The sequence below is a fragment of the Kryptolebias marmoratus genome, linkage group LG23 (assembly GCF_001649575.2).
Source record: "Kryptolebias marmoratus isolate JLee-2015 linkage group LG23, ASM164957v2, whole genome shotgun sequence".
Taxonomy (NCBI): Eukaryota; Metazoa; Chordata; class Actinopteri; order Cyprinodontiformes; family Rivulidae; genus Kryptolebias; species Kryptolebias marmoratus.
Window position 1 is genome coordinate 2,980,835 of NC_051452.1, and position 17,863 is coordinate 2,998,697.

The window sequence follows — 17,863 nt, forward strand, 5'->3', positions numbered from 1 at the left end:
CCTCAGCGCTCCATTTTCTTCCCCTCCTCCCCTCAGCCTTCAACCGTCTCCTTAAAAAGACAAGACTTCGAGGGGAGGGCGGACTTCTCCTTCACTTGTTGATAATAAAACAAGTGCCTTTCCCCTGACGCGGTGAAAAACGAGCGGCGGACGGCGTTGTCCCGACGAGCCGAACGTGACGGCTGCGGAATGTGCAACAATTTATTTATTTCTTCTACCGTCCAGTAACCGTCCTCTACATGCAACATTAGAAGCACGAATCCTGTCAAACTCCCGCCGAATGAGCGTCCAGGAACCCTGTGCACGGATAACAACGAGGAATATAAGAGTTTATTCTCCAGGCCATTATACTCGAAGCGATTAGTAACTGAGTGCATTCCAGCTTCGTGCACTCCCGCAGACAAAGTGTCCACTCCTGCTGACTTCTCCTCCCGGGTCGGGGTGTGCTTCGGAAAACTTGCAATCAATGTAAATACACTCGGTGCACGGATGACAAGGGAGGTTTCGCCCACGCAAATTCACGCACGGACCCGGACGTTCATAACAGCCACATCAACACAAGTTGTTTTTGTGTGTGTGTTTTTGATTAACGCTCCTACTCTGTTAAATGAGCTATCAGTTCGACGGCTTTGTGTCCTTTCTTCACCTGGGCTGTTTGGATAGGGAGTGGCAGGGGAGTAAAACAAACACACCTACTCCTGTAAGAGTAGGAAGACGAGAGCAGGCCGCCTGCTTTTTCATGCCAGGGTTTGAAACTAAGATCGAAATGAGAGTTTGAGCCATTTCAGCCAAACCTTATTTGTGACCACATGCAGAATCGCTCAGACTGTGTTTTTAATGACTTTCAGCTACTACCGCGTCAGATTTCAGCTCAGTGTTGGAGCCATTGGTCGATTTTTGCAAACAAACAAGGATGAGGCCAGCAGTTAATGCTGCAGTTTTAAGCAAACTTAGAGGAAGTGTCGTGAATTACAACCATGGCAGATGATAAACCAGAGGAAGATTGTCGCTCGTTTCATTAAAGCTACTTTTGTTTTCCTTCTACTCGTCTACGCCAGTCGTAGTGAGAAGACTTCTGTGATCTGGTGCTGTTTCAGAGGTTTCTCCCATCTTATTTTTCTTTTTAATGTTTGAACTGTTAGTTGGTCTTTGGTACTTTGAGTAAGTCTTCCAATACCATTAGTTTCTTTTTGTTTAGAGCAGTGGTTCCCAAACTTTTCAGCTTCCGACCCATAAAATAACAGTGACAAAGCTGTGTGACCCCATCTGTTGGCTCTTTAAACATCCAAAAATACTGATGATTCTATTAAATAAGACCATAATGACACAAACAGTCTTAACATCCATTATGCTATTTTTTTAATCAATTTACTGACTTTTATTTCAAGTTTTTGTAGCGATTATGATGCAAACATGGCATAAAAACTATTTTTTTTTATTGTAAGTTGATGTTTGGAGATTATCTAAGGACCCCTACTTGGTGTTGGGTGACCCACACTGGGGTCCCCGACCCCAGTGTGGGTCACCCAACATCAGCTTATTATCGGTTTATTATATCTTTGTACCGTAGTGTCCATCTTATATCTTCCTCAGTTTATCTTTGGTGTGAATAAGTATGACTTGTTTTAGATAAGTTTAGTTTAGCTTTTTATGTTGTTTTCATGCTGTAAAGCACTTTGAAGGTGTTGTATAAATAAATGTGACTTGACTTCCTCAGAGCCCACAACTTGCAACCAAACTGCCAACCCTCGTAAAAGACTCCAACACAAAGGCCATCTTTATTAGACTATTGGCAAAGCATCAGCCACGTGAGCAAAAACGTCCTCGTTCGTTTACTTTCGCTGTCGTCATGACGCAACATCCAGACGGCACAGCATCTCAGGTTCCACCAGGTCCTCCAGATCACCGAGTCAAATCAGACGCTTCCTATATGACTTCCTGTCTGCACTCGAGTCGACGTCTCAGGTGCCGCTGACGCTAAATCAATTCAGGACGTGCGAACCGTGTCGTTTTTCCTTTGATCTAGGCCAGACTAATTCATTCAAGCCGAGTTAATTACGAGCCCGTGGGAGTGTCTGCCGGCACGGAAAGCATTCAGCGAAATACTTCAGTTTAATTAGAGGTGTCACTCCACCTCTCCGGGCCTGCATGTTAGGATGCCATCTTCAAACTTACGTCGACTTTTTTTACTCTCACCGAAGTCTGTTAAACACACTTAATGGGCTTCTCATTAAACACATTTCTAACTTAATGAGTGCACAAGGTCAAGATGGGTCAATGCTTTGATTACTGATTGAATACCTCAAAGCTTTTCAAAGTAAAAGCTAACAAACATGCTAGGAAATCATCACGTTGAACATCTTAATTACTTTTCAGAAGACTCCAGCTCTGTGGCTGGTTGTCATTGACCAGAACGGGACAAACGGTGCTGGGAAGTGATGTTTTTAACACAATTAACATCCATTTATCTATTTTGGCAGGGTCACAATCACACTACGATCTTGCTAAAGACATGAAATTTTGGAAACTGATGGCCGACGCTGAACCACAATCTTTTGGAGCCGTCACATGTTCCGTTTATTGCTCCACACGGTGCAAACCTGTTGGCTTTAACTCTCTCCTCCAGCTTTGGACACATTCTGTCCCCACTATGACAGCAATATAACATACTAAGATATATCTGCTATCCTGCAGATGCTATCAGTTAGCTCAGAATTCAGTAATCCGTGTACATTCTGGGTACAGGAAGTACCTTTTTGGAAAAGGAATCCACCTCGTTTTTCAGAAACGAAGTAAAACTCTGACCAGATTGACGAGCTAACGGCTAACGGGGGCCATCTTCTAGCAACTCCAGTCTCAAACATGTGAGCTCTGTCTTCAAACCTCAGTTGTATAAGATGTTGCTCTTCTGGCATAAATATTGAGATATTTCTGCTGGAAGTGACCCAGCTAGGTACCATAAATAAATCAATAAATCTTTTAGGAATTAATGCTAAATGTTTGTATGAACCGCTGCAGAAATCTTTGAAAGTGGAGTTACTTTAGGACAGCAGAAATCCACTTTGGAAGACGTGTCTTCCTTCTAATTGGACGATGGTCCCTCTGTTTCTGATTGGTCACCAAGGTTGTGTCCGCCAAGTGCGAGAGGTGTGACTTAAAATGACTGTTGAAGTCCTCACAGCCCCCTGCATGTAAATGTACTCGCACAAACCCTACAAGGATGGCCAAACCTTGTGTTGCCCCGACCCATGTCCCTATCACTTTGGCTCAGTCTTGGATTTGGAGTTTCCAGTTTTGGTGAACAGGAATGAGTCAAATCTACTGTTTCTCCTGGCCAAACAGCCAAGAGGCCTCTGTGTCTTGTTTTCTAGGACGACTAAAAGCATTTAATCCTGATAAAGCGTCCGGATGTACGGTAACTTCTCTGCCTCAGTCATCGGCTGAGGTTTCCTCCGGAAACAATTTGAACCCTTTGCAATCAAGAAGTGCCGCCTGAGAGCATTTTCTGACCTTATAAAGTCCCCGCGAAGTTGACAGACCTCTGTTTACACATCGTTTCCAGTTCGAACTATATTTACTTTAGCGCTGAAAAAGAATTTTTGCTCCGGTCCGGAGTTATGTCAGCCCCCTTTTAGATTGAACTGCGCTGCTCGCCCGTCTTCCTGCAGAGCGCTTTTTGAAAACTTGCTGCCTGGATGCAAAGTAAAAGAAAAAAGAGGTGGGATGACAACCAATGGAGACCTTTAGGATGATTTAATGTTTAATTGTGGTTCAATAACCAGTTCGTCCCTTCCCAGCTGGATTTATCTGCAGGACTTCATGAGTTTCTGTTGTAGGATAGCTTGACTAAATCAGTCAACAGGTTACTTACGGTACATCGAACCTTATGTCTCTGGGATGATGTCCTGCTCTACAGCTGAATATTACATTCAGGATGCAGACTCTGGACACATTACTGCGTACGGTGCGGTGACGCTTCCAAGCTGCAAACCTCCGATTCCCACCATGAGCACCGTGCCAGCGAAGCCAAAGAAAACCGTATTGTTTTCCGATCACCGTTCGCTGGTTTGCGAGCTCCTCCAGCCACAAAAGCCCATCGGTCATAAAGAGCGGACAGATTCCTCCTCATCGGGAGGGGAGGATGATGAAGGACCAAGCATGTGTGCACGCTTCAAACCAAACAAGCCTCGGCAGCATCCCAGCCGTGAGACGGTTCTCACCCTACGACCCTTATGACCCTCATGGCCTCCACCCACATCGCCGTGTTTTGCCTTCATCGGGCTCCGGTTGTAACACAACACCCCGGGTGCGAGCTGTGAGCGTTCTCGTGCGCGTTCGATGGCCTCGTTGGCACGTCGAACTTTCCATCACATGAAGTTTCTTTTTTTTTTTGTCTTGCATGTTTCAAAGCCCTTTTTTTTCCACTTTGAACGGTTTCTCAGGCATTTAGAGGAAGTCCTTTTAAATTGTTCAAATCTCCTGCATACATAACCCCTCCCCTCTAAAAAAAAAAAAAAAAACTAAATAATGGAAAGAAAGCCAGATGTTCCAACAGCTCCCGCTCTCTTTAATTAAAAAATAAAGCAAAATAAAACACTTAGCAGCAGCTTTAAAGTCTACTTATTGTGCACACATCCAGGAGCGCATATGGGTGACACTGCTCTATTTTTCCACATTAAAAAGCGCTTTTTGTGCCATTTGTCAAGCTGGATACTCACAAGATATGTGTTCTGCCTGTCGAGAAACACAGAGTCCCCCATCGTCCCGACTGGAAAATCCACATATAGTAAAAACGGAGCAATAAACGGTATCCTAAGTCCAGAAAAGTGCGCGCGTTTGGTTTAAAAAAAAAAAAAAGTCTCCACGAAGCACTTGTCTTCACCCTCTTTTTTTAAAAAATCTTATTTTATTTTATTCTACTGCATGTCGCATGGAAAGATGGGCAGCTTGATGTAAAAAAAAAGCTCTGCGACGCGCGTGTCAGAGAGCCGACAGCGCGGACGGCACCGTGCGTAACGGATCCATACTGCGCGCGCCGCGGACTCTGCTCAGCGCAGATGCTGCTGGAGCCCCGGAGCAAGGCGGCGCGAGTTGGCGCGAGGAGGCGCGCCGAGCGCCGTCAAGGCGGCACCGCTGGGGCAGCGCGACTTCCGCTGCGGACTTTCAAAATAAAACTTCCGCGCGTAGACGCGTCTTTTTTTTTATTTTGTTTTTTTTTCTTTCTTTTTTCAAGCAGTCCACAAACCCTGCAGTATGGCAATACAAAAACTGGCGCAGTAGTGTAAGAAAATGCAAACAAAAGCTATAAGTGGGGAAATTAACAATAGAATATTTTCTGAAAATATATTGGAACATGTGGTTTAATAATCGTCATCGTTCTGAATAATAATAATATGATCTGGTTTTTAGGGCTGCCAAAATGCTCCCTAATTATTTTTACTCCTTCAAACGTGAACTGTAGATACCAGATAGCTGCTGCTTCATTAGGCCGGGTAGGAAATCCAGGGGTTGCTGTCTGCTTTAAAATACCAATAAGTACTAAAAAAAAACAGTTAAAGATTAGATTATTACACGCAATAGTGTATAGAAATAAATAAATAGAAAATAAGAATAAAAAACAGTGAAGTTCACTTGTAAATCACACCGTCCCCCTTTTTCCTCCCTCCTAAAAATAGGAAAGCAAGTTATTTCCCTACCAGCCCACTAAGAAACAAATCCTCTAATATGGTTAAATAATATAAATATATCAGAACGATTATTGCAATATGCAGAGCGGCTGAATCAAACGTCTTGCTCTTCATGAAATGAATACGCTATTATTTTGAAGCGAGGATCGTTTCCGGCTCTGTTTGGAGCCTCTCTGCAGTGGACCAGAGAGGAGGAGGAGGAGAAGAAGAGTGGTGGGCGGGGCTCTGAAGGAGGAGGAGGCCCTGCCCAGATGTTTTCATGCCACTGACCCACAAATGGAGCTCCGCGCTGCAGGAGATGTGACCGAAGACGCTCTGCAGGTTCAGGGTGCAGAACTGGAACTGGAGAGGGGAGGGGAGGGGAGGGGGGGGGCACCATATGAGGGTCTGCCACTTAAAATATAAATAACATCCAGTCTAAAGTCTTGGTTTTATGTTGAACTGTCTTCAATCAAACAACCTGATTGATCCTAATGTTTTGAAAGTAGATATTTTCAATATTTTCAACTTTTTTCTTTTTTTTAAACAGCCTTTCGAAAGTGTCAGTCCTTTTTAATCTGAAACCGTGGGTTGTGTAACATTTAGTGGAGAAGCGGCGTTGGGCAATCTGGGTCAAAAGACTCGGCGCACATCCATCCTCATAAAAAGAAGTTAGGCAAAACAAATAGAATAGAACCCAGTTTCATCAAGGACACACACACACACATTGCAAAAGCTAATGAAAACCATCTGCTTTCTTCCTCTCTGTTTTCCTCCCGAACCAGACTCCGGCTTCCCTTCTGCTCTAATTCAATCTGCTGAACGTGTGAAAGAGCCGGTGGCTCGACGAGCGCTCCATTCCTCCCCGCTTATCAGATCCAGGGGGAAACCATTTCAAGTATGCGGCGGAGTTAAAAGGGACGCAGACTCAGCTGGGAGCCGGGCAGCTCTGCCGTACTGTCGGGTGTATCTGCTGCTGGAATCATCAAAACATTTCTTGTTAAACGATTAGCAGAAAACCTGTTTCTGCACAGAATTGGCTTATCAGATCTGGTCGAGATGAGCTTTAAAGATTGTTTCTTTACATCAGAAGGTTAAACTAGGACTTGTTTACTTCCGCACCGGATTATAAGACGCTCGGTCAATGAATGGTCCGTTTTCGAAGGCGCATTAAGCGAAACAAAACAGCCCCGTCTTTTCAGAGAACACTGCACCGATGTAAAGGCGCAAAGATCAGTTTTTATGACCACGTACGGATACTCGGTGTCGCAGAATAAACCGCCCGGCAAGAAACGGCGTTCACATCAGACTGTTTTGTGCGCGACACAAACCACCGCTCTCTGTGCAGCGCTGGCAGGTGTGCGGTGGCTGCCCTGGTGGTGAAGAAACAGGGCTAAAGGCTCCTTCTTTCTTTTGTTTTTTTAAAGCAAAGAGGCGAGCGATCTCTTCCTCCTCGTTAGGTGACGACATGACTGAAATTTGAATTTTAGGCAATCTTGAGTATGAAGTCTCAACCGTCCGTGGACAGGAGTACGCCATGGGGGTCTAATGCTGCAAGCGGTGCAGCTTTGTAGTTTACCAAAGTCGTACTAAAACATCCCGACCTCTTACATATATAAGGTGCTCCGGGTTATAAGCCGCACTGACAGGTTTTCTTTTAGAAAATCCCGTATGACTGCAGATGACTCTTCAGAGAATCTCCGAACATGTACCTGCTGAACGAAATGACTTCAGAGCTCTTTTGTTCTGGTTTTGTGACGCTTCGTGAACAGCTGCGTCAGTTTCTGCTACACAAAAGCCTCAGCAGCCCATTCCTGGTAACCACACTCCCAGGGTGGCAAAGTGGCAGCCGAGATCTTTTCATTAGGGTCTCGATTAAAGGGATAGTCTGGTTTTTGAAGTGATGTTCTGTCAAATAGTGACGACTCAAACCTCGGTCTCCTCTGCCGGGAGTCGAGGAAACGTTTGGGCTGACCACATGTGGGCTGATGCACTTGCAGCCTCAGAAAGGTGGACACGTATGGAGCGACAGGGACGTTGTTCGGCTGAGGGAACGCAGAGAAACTGAACGGTGTCGTGCAAGAAGTGGACGAGGTGCCACAGCTGGCTGACACACACAAAAAAAGACCAAACCAACGACAGTTTTACAGATATTGGACTGAAAAGTTGTGGTAGCAGCTGAGAGTTATCCCTAACACGTCCTCTGAGAGCTAATACAGACGTTTGGCTAAAATGTTGGCATGTTGGACGACAGGAAGTACTCGGAGCTAACAGCTAATCCGAGCCCAGCTAAGACAAAAGGGGGGACGGCTGCCGCCCTAAACTCGATAGCTGTTCTTGTCGACTCCATCTTCTAAACGTTATTATTATTTTCTTCAAGTTCCATGAATATTTGCCAGAGCAAACAGCAGCTGTAGCAGCCGGGGGCGACTCTGCCTGCCAGGAATATCTGGATATTTCTCCCAGGGGAAAAAAAAAATAAATAAAAACTGTAACCATGGATGTTTTTGTGTTTGACTAGAAAAACAAATCCACATCTATGTTTGTGTTCAAGTATTTAAAAACCCAAAACTTGGCTAGAAACCAACCATATCACCTTTTCGTGGCTGTCTGACTCTTTAAAATCTGTCATTGTTCGATGAGCCGTTTGGATTTGCATCTCCTGCAAACATCCCACTCAAGCCAGAACAATAAATTCATCTTCGTATGCAACAAAAGCGCCCACGTAGACGGCTAAACCCAGTGGGTTCGCCGTATTCTTTAGGGTATTTTAGCTGTAGTCATTTAGCGAAGCTTTAAATCAGTAAGAGACTCCGTTGTCGTTAATATATTTACGGGGCAGAGAACAAGTACAGGTACAACAGGTTCAGTGCAGGTTGTTAGGCGTGTTTCTGCATCTGCTCAGCGTTGGTGCGTCGCCTCGGGACGGTTCCTCGGAGCACAGCCTGTTTGTGTTTCTGAAATGACTGACGGGTCTGAGTGGTTACATCTGTTTAGATCCGTATCGCTCTTAGATTACACATTTACCATTCCTAAACTAAAACAAAAAAAAAGGCAAATTATCAGCAGTGTGGGTCCAAGAAGCGGTGAGCAGTCAATGAGCCTCGAAAGTTTAGAAAACTTATCTAAAAGGTGCCAAAAAGCAGAACGCCTGATTTTGTTGCAGCTGTTAAAGATGGGCCTTTAAATTAAAGAGACAAACTCCAGGCCTCCAGGCTCCGCTGTCCTGGGAGTTTTAGGTGTTTCTGCTCCAACACACCTGATTCAAATGGTTTAATGACCTCCTCGCCCAATCATCAGGTTCTCCAGGAACATGGCGACAAGTCGTCCATTTAAAGCAGGTGTTTTAAAGCAAGAACACGTCTAAAACATGCAGGAGATCGACCCTGGTATAAACGCTATCTCGAGATCTTACAAGGCGTTAAGTTCTTGAAGGATGTGAGGATAAGGGAGTGAGGATAATCTGCTGACTCTCCAGTTCCGGACTGAAAAAGGGATGTGGAATGTCTTCAACTAGAGGATAGAAGTCGTAGAGCGAAAAACGGTCGCAGCCGTACACTAGATCCTCCTAAAACTCGACACGCCAGTGTAGAATCATGTGAGCTGCATGAAACGAGCAGAATATCAGCCGAAGGAGGAGGGGAGCTGAAGATCAGACAGATGGACTGTCAACATCCGGGCCCGTCTTTCTAAAATGTAGGAACTATACAAGCGTAGAAGGAAAACATTTAATCAGTTAATCCCATCAGTTTGGCCACGTTCAGACGTCTCGATGCCTTTTTATGGTAGTTTTTTCTTGACAAATTGACTAAATTGTCGCAAAATTGGCTATTTTTAGGTTAACTGCCTATGGAAGGATATTCCGGATGCTTTTTTTTTGTGTGTGTTTATTGGTGCAGTTCGAACACGCCCACAACTCAGGCCCGCTGCTGCAACAAGACGACCGATTCCCGTTTTGGGAATTTTTTGTCCGTCGAGTCACACGACGAGCGCTCCCTCTCTGTCCAGTTGTTTTATTTATCTTTTGTTTTTTTAATTGGGATAAAGATGGCTCAACTTCGAACACACACGGCTTTTGCTGGACCAGTGAATTTACCGTTTTAGCTTATTTTAATTTTTTTTTCCATCTCTACTGTAATAATAACATTTTTTACTGAATAATTCTGAGCTAAAACATCCAAATTGTCGGATGTCTTGCTCCCGTGCGACTCTTCCATAGTCGTCATTGTCTTCAGCTCATTTTGTTGGTGAATGAAACACAGATAATCGTTGGCATCTGGTCACAAAGTTTGCTCACAAACTTTTAGGTCAAGGACATCTATGGGAGAAAACCAAATGTGTGGATTTTGTTCATTAATTTATAAATTTGAACACAAATTAGTTTTGCATCGAGTGTCGTTCAACAACTCAACTTAAAGTTGAGGTGATTCCCAACTCGATGCGTTCTGTTTTTCACGCTGTCGGTCTCGTTTCTTGTGATGTTCTGCGTATCCACACAGTCTGTTGTTTTTGCTCGCGCTTCTGAAACAGCGTGAGATGGCCCCGCTGATTAAAGACAGAAACTCCAACACCAGAGTCGCATTTGTTTTTGTTCCCCCACCCCCACCCCACTTAAAAGCTCGCCGCCGTCGTCGATGTCTATCTCTTTCCCTCCTTCAGATGTTGACCTTTGACCTCCGTGCAGTGAGACGACCCTACAGGCGGGCGTACGGGAACGAGAGCGGCGGTCTGAACGGATTTACAGCAGGAGCTCGGCGCAGAGCCGCTCTGGGGGGAGATGACCTCACAACTGGAGAATGCCGTGCACAAGTCTGCAGAGAGGAGCAGACAGAAACGTACGTTCACCCCCCCACCCCTCCCTGCCTCGTTCACTGAAGAGGTGGACGCAAGCGAAGGAAAACAAAACACGAGCGACCGATTATGTCCCGCGCACCGCTTCCAAATTCCAAAAATGACTCTTTTTTTTTTAGAACCAATCCCTCATCGGTCCTCCGAACGCACAACATCATGCCTGGGTCTGCGCTCAATCACCGTAAACGAAGGCGAGCTAAAAGGAGGACAAAGAGAAACATGCGGCGATAAATATATATATATATAAAAGGAAATAACTTCCCGCTTTGCTGGAAAGTTTTCATCTCTTTTCCCACCACCTTTTAGGCCAGTTTGGTCCAGTGGCAGCTGGTGGAGTTTTCTCCAGGGGGGGCTATAAATCCAAAATAGACATATACCAAAGGTTTTGGTTTATGTCTATTATGTGATACCTTAGTATATGTTTTGGTCAAAAACATATTCTAAGGTATCACACCAGTGTATTTACATGAATTAAAACAACAAAAGCAACATTATAATGTACATATAAATGCACAAGTGCTTCCTGAACAAAGACGGAGGTCTGTAGGACACATTTAGTGTTTATAAGATCTGTTTTCTCCCTTATTTTTCAAAACTTTACCGGAGAAACTACGTCAAAGCTCGTTTTATGGTGAGAGCTCTCACTACATCACGTATTCTGAACGTAGATCGGATGTCTCACTCCGATTAGAATTCAAACATTTTAACAGATTTTAGCATCAATTTTCTTAAACTAATTATTAACTATGAACTTATTTATGTAACTTAGTCACGTAATGAACTTATTGCTGTCTTTGAATAAAAGGCAGCTCACCCGCGGCTCGACTTTTCAATCAGGCGAACTTTAGGACAGACGGATGTGACGTCAGCCTCCATGGTGGGAGGAGTCCCATGCTCCGGCGGCGGGAGGCGGAGTCAGCTCTGGGCGCAGGAGAGGTGCGCCCTGAACCGTCCTATCAACTATCAACTTTTAACGAGAATATGGACAAAGATTTTTGCGCCCCGGGGCGGAAATACGTAACCAATGAACGAAACAACTTTACTTCTCATTAACTATAAAATATTTATCTTACACAACTAAAAATATATATACATATATTTCAAAATATTTTTAATGTACTATTTAATTTTTATTTTATTTTTTTTACGTCTTATTCAAGGTAAAGTGAGTGGAGCGCCCTCTATTGGCCAGCCGCCACTGGTTTGGTTCTGAGCTGCAACAACACGACTCATTGAGAAGCTGTGATAAAATCATGGAGCTGCAGCGTAGAAACATTTACCTCCTGGATGTTTTAGTTTGGAGCATTTCATTCCTATTGGCTTAGTGTTATTGCTTTGTTTTGGGGTTTTTTTTCAAGGATCCTTTAATTTCTTTAACATTAGACGGACTTAGTTTCAAACTCTGGGATGAAAGGAAACAGGTGATATGAATGCTTGGCCTTTATTTCTAGCTGGATGCGTTTTCTCTTTGCAGGCGTTGGTTTTATGGTTGTAATTGGAAATCGCGCAGAACAAAAACACAACCTGTCAGTCCTGAAGTGTGGCTGAATTTACACTGCCTGTAAATTAAAAACGGATCAGTGTGTCAGCTCCAGCTCCTCCACGCTCGCGCACAGATTCAGACAGGAACTGCCCGCTGTCCTCGCCCTCCTACGCCTCCTTAATGTCTTCAGCCACAACAGTTGCCATGGCGTCCCAGTTCGCCTGCCGTGCTGGACTGGGACGATAGCGTCAGAACGTTAATGACCCAATGGTCCTACGACGCCTCATAAACCTGCAGTTATGTATCTCCGATGGGGTCAAATATTTGTGCAACGTCACGTCTGATAAACGGCGGACGCGGTTTAAATAAACACACCTTGAAACGCATCTCCGAGAGGCTCGAGCAGTTGGGAGAGCGCTGCCAGACACTGTGGGAAAATTCTTGCCGAGTTTTGCTTGGTTTCTGTCATGCCCCGCGATGTAGTTTCTGGCAGAAAATCCTTTTTTTTTTGCCCTCGTTTCCATAGCGCCGCAGTCCTGACGTTCGCTCGTGGAGGGTGAAATTAGAACGTGAGGTGAGGTCATCGGAAGGGACAAAAATGGCTGGAATTCCACATTTTTCCTGCTTTTTCAGTGTATCAGTGTGCAGTTGAGAAAAATAAACGGGATGTGAGCGCTTCATACCAATGTAATGAGTCAGAAAACTCCGTTTTTGTCTTACTTTCTTAGAACAACAAAGACTTTTTTTTTACTTTGTCCTTTTTTGTCACTGACACACACGTTCTCGACCATGAAAAACTCAGACACGCTCTTCAGTGACCTAAGGAACAACAACTGTCTCTTGGCACTTGTTTGGGCGTTTCCATGCAAATCACGAATGTTTGTAAATCAATCCGATCTCCGTTGGATGTTTGGACCGAGTTTGAACTTGCTTCACGGCACAAACAGAGCGCTCCTGTGAGTTAACCGGGGTCATTCCAAGAAGCACCTTTCAAAATGTCCCCTTCGGCATTTTCTTCCCCCCCCCCCAGTCTGCAAGTGAAACGGTACCTTTAAAGCCAAAAGTGATCTTTTCCGGAAAGCGCCTTTGGATTTGACACAACGGCCGTATTTGATACCCTGGGAATATGAGAGTAGATACGAGAGCGACTTGGCTGCTTTTAGGTGTTCCAAATTCAACATGTTCACCAACAACGGTGTCTCTTCAGGTTGACAAAAACAAAACAGGCTTACCCTCTGTAAAATAAAACAGATTAACCATTTCTGTGGCTTCAATTAAGCTTCAAAAAGTTGTAACAGTTAACGGTAATGACAAAGAACTGACACCATTGCAGTAGCTCCCAACACTACGGGAAAAAAAACAGTTCAGCACCCAGAAGGAGGGGTAGAGATGCCATTAAACTACATGTTGTAAGGTTGTATGGCTGTATTGCAACGATGGCATCAAATGGATACTGAAGTTGGCAATGTGGGCACACTGCTAGTCCCGTCAGTGGGGTGTGGTACTCATTTGGGCCTGGGTATAAGCGGTCATTTGGTGTGGAATGGAGTCATAAAGCTGTCCTATCCTGTCTTGCAGCATATTGACTCATAGCTTTTCCATCTGGCCTTTGACAGCTGGCAAATTGTCACAGAGATTATTTGCAGAACATCGGACCGAGCCTCCTTGTCACGGTACCACTCTGAATACAGCCGACTGTAATGGCAGCCAATGCTTGGGATGGTGACGCTGTGTGGGATGACCCATGGGGTAAGGAGTACCTCTGTCCAGATGGCAGGTACAGTCCGTGCTGTAATGCCTGGCATAGACTACAGCTGTTCTTCGCTGGAGTGATCAGAACCTTCGCTACGAGTAAACCCATAATTCAACCTCGCTCAAACTCTTCCATATACATTCAATGCTTTCTGATGTGCATCCTCTGTTTTGACTGACTGATTCTCTGGCAACTGCCTGATAACACTGTCTCACCACTACCCGTGCCCCGTGGCGCCCATTCTAGACATGCCAGCTTCTTGCATCTTGAATAATTACTTACTCAGTTCTGCTCCTAATGGGCACCAAATCCAAACTTATTGCTCTGAGTGTTTTTATTTTAGGCAGTACAGCAAAACGTCTTTCTTCTAACTGCCAGAAACTGTGCTACCAGAAATGTGAAATATACTGAATAAGGGTGCACGGGGGTAAGTTCAAGAAAAGAACTGTTCTACTCAGTTCTGGGCTCTGTCTATGAAAGCTTAATCAACACCTATTATCGAACCCTGTTAGGCCACGCTCGAGTCAGCAGACAATCAGACTAAAACAAAACTCAACAAAAGACCTAATAGAATCCTGTTTTAAATATGAATGTATGGTTGCTGTTCTCCGATAGATGGAAGTGCTCGTAGAATCGCCCGCTTGAATCCAAACGGTTTCTTTCTCGCTTCCTGAATTAAAATAAGGACTACACAAAAGCGTGGACGTGTATTTAGCGACCAACAGAGTGGGCTGTATTGTCACGCTCGTTTCCTATGATAATCAGCCCGGTCTGGTCACGGTCGCACGTAGTTCCCATGCAAATAAGCGCCTCTCATGAATTTTCCAGTCACGTGTTTGTGGATGCTAATGTTGAGCTTGTTCCAGGTCGCTGTCCGCAGTGTACTCGTGTTTTTTCCCTCTTCAGAGGGGGAGTTTAATCATTTTATTCAGAAACAAACGAGCTGAGAATGGCCCCTTATTTTTGGCTATTTCTCCCTTGAGTCCTATCATTTTGTCTGCCACACCTTCCTTTATCTGCCTTCGTATTTTAACTCCTTTCTTCCTCAGCGGGGTTGTTTTTGGAACACTCCTTCCCGCCATTTATCCTCATTGTGTACGGCATTTCTTTTAGTTTCAGACTGGGGAAAACCAACTGATTGTGTCATGGATTTATCTTAGGATTTCAGCATATGTTTCTCTTTTTTTTTTGTTGATGAAATCCGCTGCTTAATGTAGTTAGCTGTGACGCTTCAGAACAATTTGCGAATTTCTTCTTTTTTTGGTGATGGAGGCTGAACTCGGCTGAACCCACGGAGCAACAAAAGTGGCCTCGCTCGAGTAGACCCTGTCGCTGGGTGTTTATACAAGCGCGAGCAGCTCTGTCTGCACGTCTGCCGTCTTAAAGCGACTTTTTATCGCCCCGCGTGCCTCGCAGGGCCCGTCGGTGCACAGCTCATGTTTGCCTAACTGTATACACAGCGCACGCTTGCGGCATATGGTCACCTGTCTTGAAGCAACTCGAACCTTCGCTGGAGTCGAAATGAGCAGCCCGGGTTCCTCTCAGCTCGTGGGACAAATATTTAGTCCGCGGTGTAAACACAGCGGACTTCGAGGAATGCTCCCTTCACGAAAGGGCAGCAGAGCTTTTATTGCTTTTCTGATAAGTTTAAAAAGAAAAAACGACACGGCTGGTGTATAAAAAGCAGCGGATACGATTGTGTATTTGTTCAAGATGGACGTGACTCAAACATGGATCACAAATGGCGTAATATAGATAGAAAACGCTTGACTGTTGTCTCGAAGTAAAGGTCAAATTATGGTTATTGCATTTTTCTGTGGCAGTTATATGATCCCCTCCTGCGTACATGAATCTTCTCCAGTTTCCTTCAAAACGGTCCATTTAGGTCTGATTATGTACATGTTCTGCGTTGGTCCTGTGATGGATGAGCAGTTGTCCCTTGGGTTAACTTCAGTTTAACTTCATGTAAAGTGTATTCATGTCATATCTGGAGCTCTACAGTGTCTTAACAGCAGCAGGAAATAAAAAGACGAGAACGCAGTCTTTATATTAGGATAAACCTGTTTCTTTTTTATCTTTCTTACGATGTTAAAGATTCAATTTTCTTTTTCAACAGCAGGAATCTAGTAGTGCTGCAGAATTTCAGCCAACTCTAACCTGCAACCTTTCAGGCCGATTGTCTCAGAGAAATAAGTCGATGGGAACTAAAATCTGATTCCTGTCTTATTCCAAGGATTTTGGTTTTTTTGAAAACAAAGAAAGTATGATTTATTCAATTTATTTCCATAGCATACAGCAGTATGTAAACGTGACTTGATTGAATGCCACAGCAGAAATCATTAGGCGTATTTCAGGAAGAGTATTGTCACAAAACTGTCTTTTAAAGCATAATCTAATTCTCAGCTGTATCAAAGTTAGAAATTTTAATAACAATGTATCTTGAACCCATAATATTACATAATTAGAGTAATTTGAAGTACTAGTCATCCTCCTAAAAGAAAGGTTTGTCAAGGTTTGCTGTGCTGCTCTTGTAAAAAAAAAAAAAAATACAAATACGCTCACACAGGATGGTTTCATGTTCCTAAGGGTTTTTCATTTTCCTGGTGGTACTGTCACGTGCTCCGACATGAGCTTTATCAGAAAGCCCTCTGTGTGTGTGTGTGTGTGTGTGTGTGTGTGTGATTGGAGGCGAAGGATGAAGAAGTGTAAGCAGGACAGGAGGTGGCGGCTGACAGATCCATCGCATGTCTTTTCCTATCTCAGGAATGCGGTTGGAATCCACGCTGGACTCCCTTACTGGCTCCGCCCACACTCCCAGAGCTTCGCCTCATGCACCGTGCACACGCTGCTCATGCTGCTCCGGTTAGTCCTTCGCTTGGGTCATATTCACCATGAAATAATTCGTTGGCCGCTTGAAGTCGTGCAGGTGAGAACACTCTCTCTCCGTGGGTTGACGTTCAGAAAGCTGACCTCCTCTGTACCGTAGAAAGATGCCTGGTCCTAAGCAAGATTTGTTTTTTCCTTGTATTTGAAATATTTGGAAAACAAGCATTTAGCTTTTAGAATTTGCCTTCATGCCAGGAAGAGGATATCGACAAAGGCAGTCAAGCGGCAGATGATCAGCCTCTCCACGTCTGTCGGGAGGTCATATAAAGAATGAACGCCACATCTTTGTTTTCCTTTAAATGCAGTCTTTTCCTGTTGAAGCCAGTTATTGACATCTAATTTATGTTCTTTGGGTTTTAGCTTAACTACGTGAACATTGTTCCTTTTGTATTGTTCTGTATAAAGTTATGGCTGTGCATGGAGGCATCCTGACCAGAGATCTCCACCCCGGATAATGGGGCTCTTTCTATGCTGCCCAAGCCTGGCCGCTCCACAGAGGATGCTCATTTCAGCCTCTTGGATCTTGTATGTCTTGTTCTTTTGGTCATGATCCATATCTGATGACCATCGATGGACCAGTAAATCAAAGAGCTTTGCCTTTTTGGCTCAGCTCCTTCTTTACAATGACCAACCGGAGCATCGTCATTACTGCCGACAAGGCCCTGATCCGTCCCTGATACATCTCCCTCCCCAGTTTTAGCTTTTTTACAAAACTCTTCAATCCAGGCCTGAGGTGCCTTCTTGTCATGTTGCTGTGATTTGTCAAAGGACTGAGGCAGAATGTGAGAAGGGTTTGACGTTTTTATGTTACGCCTCTGAGCCGCTAAGTGAGACGGTGGCAGAGCCCCAATGGTCGATATATGGAAGACGATGTCGCAGCTGGAGGGTACGATGTATCAGTGACAGAGCGTATGACCGTGGGATTTAGAATCGTCAACACATCGGTTGTTCTGAACATCCTGTCATGAAAAAAGGCACATCTGCATGGCAAAAAGCAACCGAGCTAGCTTGTTGTTGGAATCGTATCTGGACAGTGCCGTTAGGCCAACAGATTCTAATGCGTGGGACGTTTCTGATTCAATATAAAATAAATATCCTTCGCCTAAAAGAGGTGAAAAGCAGTTTTATTGTCTGACTTTATAATCTATTAAATTACATTTCAGACGTCTCAAACCAGTCTCATCAGTTATTAACTAGCATGGCCGATGTCTCCAGAGGCAAACC

The 17,863-nt window shown here is 44.4% G+C and overlaps 1 protein-coding gene across 2 annotated transcripts in view; it reads right to left on the reverse strand.

The window, feature by feature from the left end:
- LOC108244312 (rho GTPase-activating protein 6) overlaps nucleotides 1-17,863 on the reverse strand; it is a 70,965-nt gene that overhangs the window by 35,674 nt on the left and 17,428 nt on the right. The window contains exon 1 of one of the 2 annotated variants that reach the window (XM_017430409.2): nucleotides 4,719-5,196. The exons of the other annotated variant lie outside the window; for it this stretch is intronic. Within the exon in view, the coding sequence (XP_017285898.1) occupies nucleotides 4,719-4,760 (42 nt within the window). The 5' untranslated portion in view covers nucleotides 4,761-5,196. Of the gene's footprint in view, nucleotides 1-4,718; nucleotides 5,197-17,863 lie in introns of those variants that run through there. 2 annotated transcript variants of the gene reach the window in all.